General features: G+C 35.6%; 2 protein-coding genes across 2 annotated transcripts; both read right to left on the bottom strand.

The window, feature by feature from the left end:
• Nucleotides 1–213: 213 nt before the first annotated feature.
• LOC127190047 (olfactory receptor 5B12-like) lies at nucleotides 214–1,167 on the bottom strand. Its single transcript, XM_051147097.1, has one exon. It carries the CDS (start codon nucleotides 1,165–1,167, stop codon nucleotides 214–216), a length of 954 nt encoding a protein of 317 aa, XP_051003054.1.
• Nucleotides 1,168–11,325: 10,158 nt separating this feature from the next.
• LOC127190046 (olfactory receptor 5B3-like) lies at nucleotides 11,326–12,249 on the bottom strand. Its single transcript, XM_051147096.1, has one exon. The coding sequence runs from the start codon at nucleotides 12,247–12,249 to the stop codon at nucleotides 11,326–11,328; it is 924 nt and encodes a 307-aa protein (XP_051003053.1).
• Nucleotides 12,250–16,140: the final 3,891 nt, after the last annotated feature.

Here is a 16,140-nt window from a genome sequence, read left to right as displayed (position 1 = left end):
TTGTAATCTTCATTTAAATATTAAATTGATATGTGATTTCTAGCATGATATACACCAAAATCACAATAAATTAATCATATTATCAATACACAAAGACAGAGTTCTCCTTTGTAAAATCAAAGTCAAACAAACCACAGACAAAAAATAATTCCAAATAAGCTATTCTTCAAAGATAAAGGTCCAAACTTTCACATTCTTAAAAATATATTGGAATTAGTTTATTATGTTCAGTGAAGACTTTACTTTTCCAACAACTTTCTTGAATGCATTTTTTACTTCTTTGTTCCTCAGGCTGTACACCACAGGGTTCAGCATAGGAATGACCATGGTGTAAAATACAGATGCTATTTTGTCTGTGTCCATGGAGTGACTGGAGCTGGGCTGCAAATACATGAATATAAGTGACCCAAAGAATATGGATACAGTGATGAGGTGGGATGCACAGGTAGAGAAGGCCTTCCTCTGTGCCTCAGCTGAACGCATCCTCAGGATAGCAATGAAAATGAGCAGGTAAGTGTTCAAGATAACCAAGAGAGTAAAAACAACATCCAGTGTAGCCAAGATAAGGAGAGTGACCTCATTTGTGTAGGTATCAGAACAAGAAATATCTAGCAGTGGAGGAATGTCGCAGAAAAAGTGATTGATCACGTTGGAATGACAGAAGAGCAAACGAAATGCAAGGGCTACATGGATAGAGGATTGCAATATTCCACACATGTAGCAGCAGGTGATAATTAGGATGCAAGTGGTACTTGTCATGATGGTAGTGTAATGCAGGGGTTTGCACACAGCTGCATGGCGGTCATAGGCCATTGAGGCAAGAATCAAACTCTCAATAGCAATAAAGGCTACAAAGAAGAACATCTGGGCTGCACACGCATTGTAGGATATGATCTTATTTCCTGTGAAAAACCCTTCCATTACCTTGGGAGTGATTGCTGAGGCATAAACGCAGTCCACCAGGGAGAGGTTACTGAGGAAAAAGTACATGGGAGTGTGAAGTCGGGAGTCCAACAGAATCAGCATGATCATGCCAAGATTCCCAATTAGTGTGATCAAATAAATGAGAGTGAAGACAATCGACAAAGGGATCTGCAGCTCTGGGGCATCTGTTAACCCCACAAGAATAAATTCAGAAACCTCTGAAATATTCTCCATCAAAGTCATTTGGGACTGATGATGACAAGATCCTAGGACAAATAAAGAAATATGCTATTGGAGTATCAATGGAAATCTAGACTATGAGCAAGGACTTTTACTTGTTCTTTTTTTTTTTTTTCTAGTAAAAGACATTGTTTGGAAGATGATGAAATGCCTGCTGGAGAACTGTGGTGCATGTTTGTGTAGCATTGATACTGAAAGTTTTTTTTTTTTTTTTTTTTTTTTTTTTTTTTTTCTTTTTTCTTTTCTTTTCTTTTTTTTTTTTTTTTTTTTTTTAATTTATTTTTTTTTTTATTAATTTATTCTTGTTACATCTCAATGTTTATCCCATCCCTTGTATCCTCCCATTCCTCCCCCCCCATTTTCCCATTATTCCCCTCCCCTATGACTGTTCCTGAGGGGGATTACGTCCCCCTATATAATCTCATAGGGTATCAAGTCTCTTCTTGGCTACTTGCTGTCCTTCCTCTGAGTGCCACCAGGTCTCCCCCTCCAGGGGACATGGTCAAATGTGAGGCACCAGAGTATGTGAGAAAGTCGTATCACACTCTCCACTCAACTGTGGAGAATATTCTGACCATTGGCTAGATCTGGGAAGGGGTTTAAAGTTTACCTCCTGTATTGTCCTTGGCTGGTGCCTTAGTTTGAGCGGGACCCCTGGGCCCAAATCTGCCTATCATATTGTTCTACTTGTAGATTTCTAGGACCCTCTGGATCCTTTTATTTTGCTGTTCTCCCATGCGTCTCTCATTTAGAGTCCCAATAGGATGCCTTCCCCTCTGTCCCAGTTTCCTGGTAAGTGAAGGCTTTCGTGGGACATGCCCCTTGGGCTAGTATGCAGATATAAGTGAGTATATACCATTTGATTCTTTCTGCTTCTGGGTTAACTCACTCATTATGATCATTTCTAGCTCAATCCATTTATCCACAAATTTCGGGAATTCCTTGTTTTTAATAGCTGAGTAGTATTCCATAGTGTATATGTACCACAGTTTCTTTATCCACTCTTCTACTGAGGGACACTTAGGCTGTTTCCATGTTCTGGCTATTATGAATAAGGCTGCTAGTTTTTTGATCAGCACTTAAGCCTGTGAAGAGTGTGTGGCTGCTTTATATTAGCATAAGATCTAGAAAATAGATTTTATATGTCTGATACATCCCCCACCATATTATTTTGTAAGATACACAATACTCTGGTAGTTTGGTAGTCTGATACTGCCACGCTCATATTTTCTCACTAATTCATGAGGGCCTGATGTTGGTTCTTCCAATCTAAATATTACCACTTTAAACTAACTGCACAATATATCCATATATTTCTTCAAGACTAAATATAAGAGAACAATTTTTTCAAAATTGGTGAGCAAAACTGCTTTGTTTCATTTCACTCATATTCACATAAACTGATGCTGTCCCTTACCCACCATCAACCATTATCATTCTTCCACAGAGATGTTGTACTCTAGCAAGCCACATTGCCTAGCATAGCTGATTTACTCACCTCCACAGAGGCTCAAATGATAGATGACTATTACCAGTTACAATATGAAAGCCCCTCCACCCAAGTAAACCTCTTACTCTAGAATATTGTACATACTGATTCTCAGCACTAAACGTTCTCATTCAAGACAGGAGAAGATGTTAAACAATAGCCAAGCTGAAGATAATGATTTTTCTACCTCCTATAGGATGCTTTCAGTATAACCATCATCATTTCATCTTCTAAAGGGAATCTTTTGATACTGAACATGAAAATATAAATTAATAATGTAAAACAGTTGGTATTGTGGAAAAAGCAATAGAACAAAAGGTAAAAGATAATTAACAATGCGTTTGTAGTATAGCTATTTAATCTTTATGACCATTATTTTCTATTTTGATTTTACTTGTAAAATAAAAATGACCTAGTTTTGTCCCCCTGGCAATTCTAAAATCCTGTCAGTTCACATTTTATTACTTACCATTGTTATAAAAAGGTAATGGGGTTTGAACAACTTCATGCCCAGAGTATCAGTCCTGCATCCACACCCAAAAAAAAGCACTGTGAGGAATGTTCTTATTCCCCTCTGTCACAAACTCTGCTGTAGATAAAAACTCAGGCCTATGCTTTTGTCAATATCAAGGCAGATGTTACAAGCTCCACACACGTCTCAGGAGAATTAGTGTATGAGAGTAGATATCTTTGGAGGCTTGTGATCCCATGTTGGCCATTCATCCTGCCCTTAATAAAAAAGTTTAGAATTTTGGTGGAGTCCCTATGATGACATGAGAGAGTAGATGCATAGAGAAATGTGATTCTAATTATCAGGTCATCTGTGCCGTAATTAGTTAGACGGGAAAAATACGTTAGCATCTCAAGGGCAAGCACCCACTCTGTGCTTCTGACCTTCAGCTTTGGGACATAGCTCTAGGACATTATTTTTCTTTCCTTCTAGTTGATTCCTAATAAAATATTTACTATTTTAAGACCACAGATTTTTCTCTAAGGCTTTTGTCACTTCCTCTTATAGAATATCAGCATATAACATATATATATATATATATATTCATCAACTTGTGAGAAGGGATGTGATATATTTTCACATTTATATACTATATAGTGATTTGAAGTAAACTGGGGAAATTAGCATTTTCCATATGATTAGCATTAACAAGTTGTGAAAACATCCAAAGTTTTCCTTTGTAGTTATTTAAAGTATACACTATGCTTTTTGTAGCTGAAGTGATCTTATTTTGTAGTATGGTTGAAGCTATCTAGTAGGAGAAAGTTTTTTCCCTTTAAGATTTTGAGCTGTACCCAAAAAAGTCTCAACATGAATGCCTAATATGAGCTGAACATGTACAGAAACAATAACATATGAAACTGAATGAGGCAAATATGAGGCCTCAACCTGACATAAAGAACAATAGGAAACTAAGGAATGCTGAGACTGTGGGAAATTGCCTTTTCTAAGGAAAACCACAGATATCAGTCATCCACTACCAAATCATCACCTGTGAAAACATATATACAATTAAAAGTAAATAAATCAGGTTATATCAAAACACACACACACACATATGTGGAAATATACATATATTATGTTATAGGTGTGTATATTTGCACATATATTTGCATGTAGCAACAATCCATGAAAAAGAGACCATGACTTTTTAAAAAATAGCAGAAATAGAAACAGAAATGTAATAAAAATTATATGATACTATAATCTCAAACTGAAATAAAAATAAATGATTTGAATCTTTTTTACATATTTTCCTCTGATTTGAAGTTCCATAGTAGAATTTTCTTCAAAGAATATACTGCATGTAGAAAAATGCAATTAGACCCATAATTGTCACCATGCACAAAACTCAAGTCCAAATGGATTAAATACATCAACATAAAACCAGAGACACTAAATCAGCTAGAAGAAAAAGTGGGAAAGATCCTGGAACACATTGGCACAGGAGACAATTTCCTGAAGAGAACACCAACAACCCAGGCCTTAATGTCAACAATTAATAAATGGGACCTCATGAGGCTGAGAAGCTTCTGTACGGCAGGAGACACTGTCAACAGAACAAAGCAACAGTCTACAGACTGAGAAAATACCTTCACCAACCCTACATCTGACAAAGGTGTAATATCCAAAATATATAAAGAACTCAAGAAATTAAACACCACCAAACCAAATAACCCAATGGAGAAATGGGGCTCAGAACTAAACAGAGACTTCTGAACAGAAGAATAATCAAATGGCTGAGAAACACTTAAAGAAATGTTCAACATCTTTAGTCATCAGAGAAATGCAAATCAAAATGACTCTGAGATTCCCTCTTACACCCATCAGAATGGCTAAGATCAAAATTTCAAGTGACACCATATGCTGGAGAGGATGTGGAGAAAACGGAACACTCCTTCGTTGCTGGTGGGAATGCAAACTAGTACAACCACTTTGGAAATCTATCTAGCACTATCTTGGAAAACTGGGAATAAGGCTTCCTCAAGACCCAGCTTTTCCACTTTTTGGAATATACCCAGAAAATGCTCTACCCCACAACAGGGACATATGCTCAATCATGTTCATAGTAGCCTTATTCATAATAGCCAGAACATGGAAACAGCCTAAATGTCCCTTAATAGAAGATTGGATAAAGAAACATTTCACTACACAATACTACTCAGCTATTAAAAACAAGGAATTTCCAAAATTGGAGGACAAATGGATTGAACTACAAATGATCATAATGAGTGAGTTAACCCAGAAACAGAAAGAGTCAAATGGTATATACTCACTTATATCTGGACACTAGCCCAAGGGGCATGTCCCATGAAAGTCTTCACTTATCAGGAAAGTGGAAAAGAAAGGAGAACATCCTATTGGGACTTTAGGTGAGAGAAGCATGGAAGAATGGGGAAATAGAAGGTCCGGAGTGTCCTAGAAACCTGTAAGAAGAACATTATAATATGCAGATCTGGGCCCAGGGGTCCTGCTCAAACTATGGCACCTGCCAAGGACTATATGTGTAGTAAACATTGAACCCCTACCCAGATCTAGCCAATGGACAGGACATTCTCCACAGTTGAGTGGAGAGTGGGGACTGACTTTCACATGAACTCTGGTGCCCCATATTTGACCACCGTCCCCTGGATGGGGAGGCCTGGTGGAACTCAGAAGAAGGATATCAGGCTACCAAGAAGAGACTTGATACCCTATGAGCATATACAGGGGGAGGAGGTCCCCCTCAGTCACAGCCATAGGGGAGGGGAGTAGGGGAAAAATGGGAGGGAGGGAGGAATGGAAGGATAAAAGAGGTGGAATAACTATTGAGATGTAATATGAATGAATTAATAAATAAATTTTAAAAAGAATTGTTAATATGACCACTCCTGAGAGATGAAGGAATATCAGAAGAATAGCAAAGGAAGAGGAGAGGTGAAAGGATATAGCATATGTTTAGAGGCAAATTACAAAGCAAGGCTGCCTCTTTTTCAAAGTTTACCTCTACCTTGAAGACCTGTGCTCCTGCCTCTCCTAACCAGAAAAATATATCATATTCCATTCTGAGAGTACTAGTGTAACTATTTCTATTAGCCTTTTTCAAATCATTATCTCATTTAAATCTTACCAAAAAAATCACCGACATAGACTAAATACAATCTACCTATTATTTGTGAATAGTGAAGTTGTGTATTAACCAATATCTTTAGTAGTAAAATAAAGATGATAAATCAATATTTATACACTTTTCCCCAGTATTCACATTTTATATATGATACTTATCTTTTTAAAAGAATCATCTTTGTTTGCTGAACTGACATGTAATGACACATTTATTTTAATGAATATAATATGCAGATATTTGTGAACTGACCTACAATTTAGTTTTAAGCATTAAGCAGTGTACACCAAATTTAACGATTAAATATGAACTGAATGAAGTTAAAATTGATTCATAAATACAACAGCTTGGAAATGACTGCTTAACTTATATGACATTCTGTACTCTCTGAGTATCTGTATAAACAATTTTTTTCTCCAACTTTTTCTGCTCTGGCCTCCCATAGGTAGGGAAAGTATAACTAATCAGATTTATAAAGTAAAAGAGACTAAATTATTTCTGCATATAATGTTATAAGCATTTGAGATTCTGTTCTTTTAGTTTTGTCCTTTTCAAAGAACATCCCATGATTCCAGAAAAACAGCTATGAAGAACAACACAGAAATGAGTGAATTCATGCTCCTGGGACTAAACAAAGCACCAGAGTTTCAAGTTCTTCTCTTTATGGTAGTTATATTTATCTATGCCTTCACTTTGGCTGGAAATCTTAGAATGTCCTTCTGATTTTAATAGATGCTCATCTCCACACTCCCATGTACTTTGTCCTCATTAACCTGTCATTGGTAGACTTTGGTTCTTCCTTAGCAGTTACTCCAAAGGTCATGGTTGGACTTCTTACAGGAAATAATGCAATTTCTAGAATGAATGTGCTGTTCAGATGTTCTTCTTTGTATCTTTTGCCATCATAGACAGCTACCTCTTAGCCTCAATGGCATATGATTGTTATGCAGTAGTGTGCCGAAGGGAAAGAAAAAGGAAATGCGGTCGTAGAGGAAGAAGAAGAAGAAAGGAGGCTGGTGCCATGGGTTAGGAGGAGGAGAAGAACATGGCTGCCATGGATGGAAGATTTGGCCCAGGTGAAGAGTATTAGCAAGTATTTGAGACTATGGATGAGAGGTAGCTCAAAACAAATTATTAGAAGCAGATGGCATGGGATTGTGGTAGGGAAGTATAGAAGGCAGTTTAGGGGATTAATATCTGCCCTGTCCATGGTTAACAAGGCTATTTTAAAATGTAAGAGATGTCTGTGTTTCACTGATTGCTAGAAGGTTAAAAAAAATCACCATAACAATAATTATAGAGCTAATAATAAACATTTATTAGACCCTATCTTTAAATTAACTACAAAACTTAAAAATCTGAGTTAAATTTCCCATGATAGAAGTGGAGTAGCAACTCCGACAGGCAGAAAGAAGAGGAAGAAGAATTCTGTTGCTGGGCTAGCTTTCTCCATTTTACTGTCTAGTACTCTTGTCCAGAAAATGAATAGTATAGCCAACTTTAATAGGGGGGTCATCCAGCCTCAACTAATATAATATCTCACAGGCTTAGCCAGATATTGAAGAATATTTGACCCCACTGTGAACTCCGAAATTGTGAACTGTAAAACCTTCTTTCTAATTGTGACATGGCTCAGTATTTGCTTCTAGAGATTTCTGTTTAATGTAAACAAGGGCTTTTGCAGTGCTTCAACCCTAGAACACACCTTTAATCCAAGAGCTTTATGTAAACGGGATAAAATTAAGTTAGCCTAGTACAAGAAGCAGAGAAAACAACGAGACTGGCAGGAAGTGAACATGGAAAGATGAAGGTGATTTAAAACATCATGGAGATAGAGAAATAACTTTTTCCTTCCAGGATGTGAGCTAAATAAGAAGGGTTTCCTCCTTCTGGGACATCAGCTAAGTAGAAGGTCAGCTGAATGCTTTCTCTGCCTCTCTGAGTTAGCAAGATTTTATTCCAGAATCTTGCACCTGAGTCTTCGTTGGTAAAACTGAACAACTGAGATTTTGTGGTAACACAAGAAGACACTCCATCATAGTCATGCCAAAGGCTAAGCTCTTAAGTGACTCTAGATCCTGTTCAGTTGTTAGCAATATTAGCCATCACAGAAAGGAAATCCAAATTAAGATTTATTTCATAAATAAAAGTTTCTCTATTTTTATTTGTGAAATTATTTAAATTCTGACTTGGATGCTGTGTGAGGATTCCCAAATATATATGGTGTTAAGTGATTGTGAGAGCCTAAGTCATTCATTCACTTACGTCTCACCAAATCTCTTCTTCCTGTAATATCCACTTGTCTTAAAGCACCATTGCATGGTAATGAGAATAAGCAATGCTATCTACTATGTGATGAAGCTACAAAAATTACCCAAATCTATATCAATGTAAATTGATAATCTCTTACATTTCTTTCTCTACAATTCATGTAAACTTTCAGATAAACAAGATGTCCAATACACTCAGGTAAAGATGATATTCCGGGAACCATATTCTAAATTATAATAAAAGCCTATAATCTCACATTTTTAACCATCAATTGTTTTCATCAGCTTTTAAAACGATTTCTTGAGATTATTATTACACAGTTTCCCTGCTTTTCATGCCCCTAAATGTTTTTATAAGCTTCCTTTCACACTTTCAAATCCATTTGCCTTAAAAAAATGTCTCTCATCCCCTCTTTCTCTACCACTCCTTTCTTATCTCTTCTTCACTTGGTTTTATAATCTTGTGACTTAAGGGACTCTAGATGTTATTTGTGAATCCTCACACAGCATCCAAGTCAGAATTTGAATAATTTCACAAATAAAAATAGAGCAACTTTTATCTATGAAATAAATATTAATTTGAATTTCATTTCTGTGATGGCTAATCTCACATTTTAATTATTGCATGTTATTCAATTATTTGTTTTATGAAAACATGCAAAATTCAATAAAATGTGCTTTCCATTTAATCATTTCAACATTAATGTACTTACTTCTATCTTACTTCCTCTATGTGTTTCTCCTTAGTTATTTCAACATCCACCTATTGGTTTTTGTCATACAACCTTTCTGTGTTACTGGTGATAAGGACAGGGAGTGAACAGAGACTGACATGGGAAACTTCATTGACATAGAAGTGAGTGGAATATATGACTTAAAATTAAAACTTATTAACTAGAATATAATTAAATAATTACAAGGTACTGCACTTTGTTGTCAGAGAGGTTTAGTGTACGTGGCATGAATGAAAGCATTTCATTTGGAAATCAACTGAGGTTTTTTTCCATTGTATTATTTATTACTAAAATTCTGTTCTACATCTGATCCTACAAAGGAGCCTTGACAACTACTTTCTTCTGAGATATAATTAATTTTTCAACTACTCACTATAAAATATCAATGCCCACAATATTGAAGAATTTTGACTCTGGTTTTTTTAGATATAACCTCTTTTGTCAAGTAACTTACAAGCACAGCCCCTTACCAGACACACATACATAAAACAGTTCATTCTACATTCATATATACTCTACAGTATAGGAACAGAGTAAATAAAGCTATCAGTACACTTTTTTGTTTATAAAAATTACTACCATGAGACACACAGATGAGTTTGATAGATTTCTGTATAGACATTGGTTTCTTATAGGTATAAATACAAACCAATAGAATTTTATAAACAAAAACTGAAAGCAAAATATTAAAAGGTACTTTTAGGAAATAAAAAAACCAACAAAAACTCATTTAGCTGAAAGCTTTCAGATTGTAGAACCAAGTGAAGAAGAGATAGGAAAGGGGTGGTAGAGAAAGAGGGGATGAGAGACATTTTTTAAGGCAAATGGATTTGAAAGTGTGAGAGGGAGTTTATAAAAACATTTAGAGGTGTGCATAGCAGGGAAACTATATAATATTAATCTCAAGAAATCATTTTAAAAGCTGATGAAAACAATTGATGGTTAAAATGTGAGATTATAGGCTTTTATTATAATTTAGAATATGGTTCCCAGAATATCATCTTTACCTGAGTGTATTGGACATCTTGTTTATCTGAATGTTTACATGAATTGTAGAGAAAGAAATGTAAGATATTATCAATTTAAATTGACATGGATTTAAGTAATACATAAAATACAGTAACCACACTCTTGTGTTCATGAATGCATGGAATCATAATGCTGCAGCTATTTTTATCAGTTTCTAGTTCATAAACGATAGTCAGACCACAAAGAATGGCCTCCAAACAGAAAGGAAAAATTTCCCTCTGGAAATTGTAGGCCATTCTTTGAATCCCAGTGTAGAGCTCTGAAACACCAATTCAGATAATGTCTAGAGAACGTATTTCACAGCACTAAAAATGATTTTTAAAAATCTAATAACAAAATTTCTTGAACAAGAAACATTTAAGCATCTGTTTATCTCAAGCTACAGAACCAACTCACACTTTACACTAAACTCATGCTGCACACATTCTAATAATTTATTTAAAAGTGTCTAATTTCAGTTCATAAGAGGCAGGTAGAATCATTGTGATCTATCCACTCATTTTAACAAATGACGCAATTATAGCACTCATCTACAAGCTTTCCTAGGAATTCTCAACATAAAGGAAACGGGTAACTTTTCCTAAACTTGTGTAATAAAAAGCAAGTTTTACAATTCATCATGGAACAATCTGTGCAATAATATAAATGCTGTTAAAATGAGATGAAAATGTTCAGAATATGGCAGGATAAAAAGCACTCATGAAAGTTCTTTGGAGCTGTCCATCAAAATTAAATGCATAATGTGGGTTATAGTTTATATTAAAATATTATCTGCATTTTAACAACAGTAAGATTATACTTAAGGAATTATCCATTAGGATTATATAATTACCTTTCACAGGAGTATTGTCAACATGACCAAGAAAGAAAATAAATCTTATAGCTATGATCCTGAATACAATATTTTTTTTATTTTCTATAGTGTAGATTTGAAGAAATATAAGAATCCATTCTAGAATTTGAATGTGGAAGAAAAAAGTAGAATTATTATTCACCATAGCACATGAAAACTAAATCACTACAGATTATTTTGGCATTGGTAAAACTTTTGTGAATGCACTTTTAACCTCCTTGTTCCTCAAGCTGTAGACCAGAGGGTTCAGCATGGGGATGATCATGGTGTAGAACACAGATGCGATTTTGTCAGTGTCCATGGAGTGACTGGAACTGGGCTGCAAGTACATGAAGATGATTGTACCATAGAAAATAGACACTGCAGTGAAGTGTGAAGCACAGGTGGACATAGCCTTTTGATATCCAGCACTTGACTGCATTTTAAAGATTGTGATAAAAATTAATATATAGGATATCCAGATAACCAAGAGAGCAAAAAAGATATTGAAGCTCACTACATAAACAAGAACCAGTTCACTGATATGTCTATCAGAGCAAGAGAGAATCATGACTGCTGGAATATCACAGAAAAAGTGATGGACCACATTGAACCCACAGAAAGAAAGACTGAAAGTGTCCCCAATGTGTATTGAGGCATTCAGGAAACCACAGACATAGGAACCTACAGAAAGACTCATACATACACTTATAGTCATGGTAGTGGCATAGTGTAAGGGCTTGCACACTGCAACATAGCGATCATAAGCCATTGAGGCCAACAGGTAATTTTCCACAGTAGCAAAGGCTACAAAAAAGAACATCTGAGCAGCACAGTCATTGTAGGAAATGACCTTGTCTCCTATTAGGAGCCCTGTCATGACTGTGGGTGTGACAGCTGAAGAGTAACAAAAATCAACCAAGGACAGATTGCCCAGAAAAAAGTACATGGGAGTGTGGAGCCGAGAGTCCAAGACTATCAACAGGATCATTCCCAGGTTCCCCACCAGGGCGATAGTGTAGATAATAAGGAATATGAAAAAGAGGGGAAGCTGTAGATCTGGGTCATCAGTAAGTCCCAGCAGGATGAACTGTGTCACTTCTGTATTGTTCTCCATCAGTGTTGTCTTTCAACTGTTTGATGATCCATAGCCATTGGAAAAGAGAAACATGATAATTAAAATATAAAAGCATAAGAATGGGCATGCACCTTTACTGAGCAAAAATCTATACTTTAAGATTGTCTAGAAAATACACCTTTCCACAAGTCAAATTTGACGCAGTAATTATACAGTGTTACACATGCTGAAATTAAAAGGTTATTCATGGTTTTTCTACTCAACTTTAAACTTTTATTGTCGATATACAAAAGTCTGAGATTGTTTAATAACTTATTAAATATGATGTGTGGATGATTTCTCTTCTGAGCTCAGTAAAGGCCCACGTTCTCCATTGCTTCCTTTCCAAGGGCTGCTACAGACAGGAACTTTAGATGTGCACTCCACATGTCCCATCAACAATATTAGAATCTTGGGTTAGTGCTTTCATGTAAATTAGGAAATACAAAAAATTGAGTAATTTCTTCATATTACTCAAATATGAAATGCCAGCATTTGCTTTATGCCAGTGACAATATTTAATTCGTGCCAATTTCTGAGTCTTAGAGTCCAAACTGAATTCTAATTAAACTGAAAATAGCTTAAGATATAATTACGTGTTCACCCTAGTAAGAACTCAGCATTATTTGAATTACAGAGTTCTCTACTCATTTATAATTATATGTTCTTGGTACAATACTTTGTGCTGGGACACAGAATTCTGGAATGTACTGATGTCTCTACTGAGTTCTGTGGCTTGACGTTAAGCACATTTTCCCTTTTTATTCACCTAAATTTTATTAAATGTCAAAATCTCATCATATGTTATCAGAAAATCTGTATTGACTCACACTTTCTCTTGAAGCCTCTTCCTCTCCCTGCATACAGCTGCCTGTGGAGCACCACTTCTGAACATGCCAGCTTTCTTATACCTAATTCTTTACTCTCCATCTCCTTACTAACAGAAGCTGCTATATTTACAGCTTCCCTGTATTCATGTGTTTCTCTTAAACTCTAATAAAAGTATCTTCAAGCTTCTATCTGAGGTTATTGATAAAGCAACTTATTAATGAGAATAAAATCTGGACAAAAAATGTGGGAATCCTAGGTAAGAAATGTAGACTATCTCTATGAGCAAGTCGTAGATGTGTTGGTTTAACTCAGATTTTGGCAGCAACGTTAGCTTGTAGACATAGTTGTGAGAAATGAATGCAGATAGATCATCAGCTACAGCCCATGATGAGCTTTGGTCCATTTGCTACTTAGGATTCATTGGTCCTTCTCTACCTTTCCTGACCAAAAAGAAAAGGGACAATGTGTGTAATCAGATCAGCATGTAGTGTTGTGAGAAGCCAACAGGACAATACAAAAGAAAGGAAAAAGTTGGTTTTGTGCTCTTTGGTGGGTGTCAGTTTCATGTTATATTCAGCTCTTAGTATTGTGGTGATTTGATTTACATGAGGGCTGGAAAACAGGACTTCAGTTGAAGATGACATGGACCCTTCCCTCTCCTCCCCATGTTACTTTTTCTCCTGCAATAGTACTACTGAGTGTCTATGCTTCCCAAAATATTTCTGCTTCTTCTGAACACATGATTGCTGCTGTTGGAATTTCCTATAATCCTGTTTTCTTCTTCAAATTCTTATTTTAAAGGCATATTTTTGTTTGGCATAGGGTCCACTATCTGTCAACTTATACTTTCTTTCATTATGAAACAACATAGCAAAATCACTAAGACCAATATAAAGTTGGTCAATTATGGACCTGTCTTTGTCTCACAAATTTCTCACAAGAGTATTGTCTTTAGCAAAAATATTTCATATAACATGGTTTTTATACATTAACAAAGTTTCAACTTTCATATGTTTTGTTTGCTTGGATATTGAGACTTGCTATACACTTAGCATGATCCTTAAATGTTAGGCTAAAACTCCTTCCCCAACTTTAAGAATAGCTTCAAAAAATAGTACTTTTTTTTTTAGAATTTTAACATATACATGTATATTATTACATTTGAATAAAATAAACTACATATAGCAGAAAAAACCACAAGATAATTAGAAGTTATATAAATGTTACATTCATAGTGATTTGGATATGTGTATTTGTCAAACTTGAAGAAAGCATCTCTTGTATCTTCTTGAGTCTAAAATTCTGAATGAAAATCAATATCTATCATATCTCATCTCTATTAACTTAAAATATCTATCTTGATCTAAAAAAATCTTAACCCCTAACCTACTAATCTTAATTGTAAGACTAAACTATCTAGTATTCAACCTTATCAGAAACTTGAGAAGGGATAAAGCTTAAATACCCGAGTGAACAGGAAGTACAGGTTAGCAGCTTCCAGAATGAAAAAATGACTGAGACAGTTCATTCCATGAACAGTCACCCAACACTCTCTAAAATGTTGGAGAATCATCTCTGGCCCTCTAACTCAATATATCTGACAGATATATTTTGCAAGGCAGAAACAATTGAGGACTTGATTTACCCTGTCTTGTCAGAGCTCAGCTGTCAATTCTGCCTGAATTTAAGCTTGCCCATCTTTATGCAGAATTCTGTCTGTAGCACAAATGAGGACATTTTGCCCAGTGGGTGGTTTATCACATTTGAAGCTAACTCCATAAGGAGGTTCTTTGATGTTGACAAAAGTTATTTTATTTAATTTTTTATTAATTTATTCTTGTTACATCTTAATGGTTATCCCATCCCTTGTATCCTCCCAATCTTCCCTCCCTCCCATCTTCCCCTTATTCCCCTCCCCTATGACTGTTCCTGATGGGGATTTCCTCCCTCTGTATATGCTCATAGGGTATCAAGTCTCTTCTTGGTAACCTGCTATCCTTCCTCTGAGTGCCCAGAAGCAGAAAGAGTCAAATGGTATATACTCACTTATATCTGCATACTAGCCCAAGGGGCGTGTCCCACGAAAGCCTTCACTTACCAGGAAACTGGGACAGAGGGGAGGACATTCTATTGGGACTCTAGATGAGAGAAGCATGGGAGAATAGCAAAGTAGAAGGATCCAGAGGGTCCTAGAAACCTACAAGTAGAACATTGTGATAGGCAGATTTGGGCCCAGGGGTCCCGCTCAAACTAAGGCACCAGCCAAGGACAATACAGGCGGTAAACTTTAAACCCCTACCCAGATCCAGCCAATGGACAGAACATTCTCCACAGTTGAGTGGAGAGTGTGGTATGACTTTCACACGAACTCTGGTGCCTCATACTTGACAATATCCCCTGGAGGGGGAGACAAAAGTTATTTTTAATTGAAACCTCTGAAAAGATAACCTACTTAAAACAGCCTCTTATTCCCTACCACATTTTTTCTGAAATTCTGGAAATTTAAGGTAATGAACTATAATTTGAGACCACTTCAAGAAAATCCTATAATCTACAATTAACAAGGGATGTATTTATAAATGTGTAACTAGGTATTATTAGTACTATTTTTGTTTTTTAACAACTGAAGAAACTGAGCATTTAAGAAGTTTCCAGGTCTTCTAAAGTTATTTAATTAACTTGAAACAAAAGTCAAAATATTTAAGGCTTATATCTGCATAAAATCCCATCATTTCAAAAATATGTAAATGTAATGATCATCTCTGTAACTGTAGAGAAACTTTTAAAAATATATAAAATCATGGTGAATCTTAGAGCATTTTTTGAAATTTAAAAGAATAAGTACACTCTCCTACTTTTCTGTATGTTTCTTTATTATCATCAACAATAGGAATAATCATAGGAAATAGACAAAAATCACAGATACTCAGAATGTCTTGGTTCATACATATGATGTGTTAAGAGAAGAGATAAACTCCCTAAAATGGGACCTTTTGCATTTGTAGCATAAACTTCCTCTATTTTTGCTTTAAGAAACTCTTTCCATCTTGTCACAGAGAC

The sequence above is a fragment of the Acomys russatus genome, chromosome 5 (assembly GCF_903995435.1).
Source record: "Acomys russatus chromosome 5, mAcoRus1.1, whole genome shotgun sequence".
NCBI classification, from domain to species: domain Eukaryota; kingdom Metazoa; phylum Chordata; class Mammalia; order Rodentia; family Muridae; genus Acomys; species Acomys russatus.
This window is presented reverse-complemented; position numbering and strand designations above follow the sequence as displayed.

Coding starts and splice junctions, on each gene's coding strand:
- LOC127190047 (XM_051147097.1), bottom strand. CDS start 1,167: ATGACTTTGATGGAGAATATTTCAGAGGTTTCTGAATTTATTCTTGTG.
- LOC127190046 (XM_051147096.1), bottom strand. CDS start 12,249: ATGGAGAACAATACAGAAGTGACACAGTTCATCCTGCTGGGACTTACT.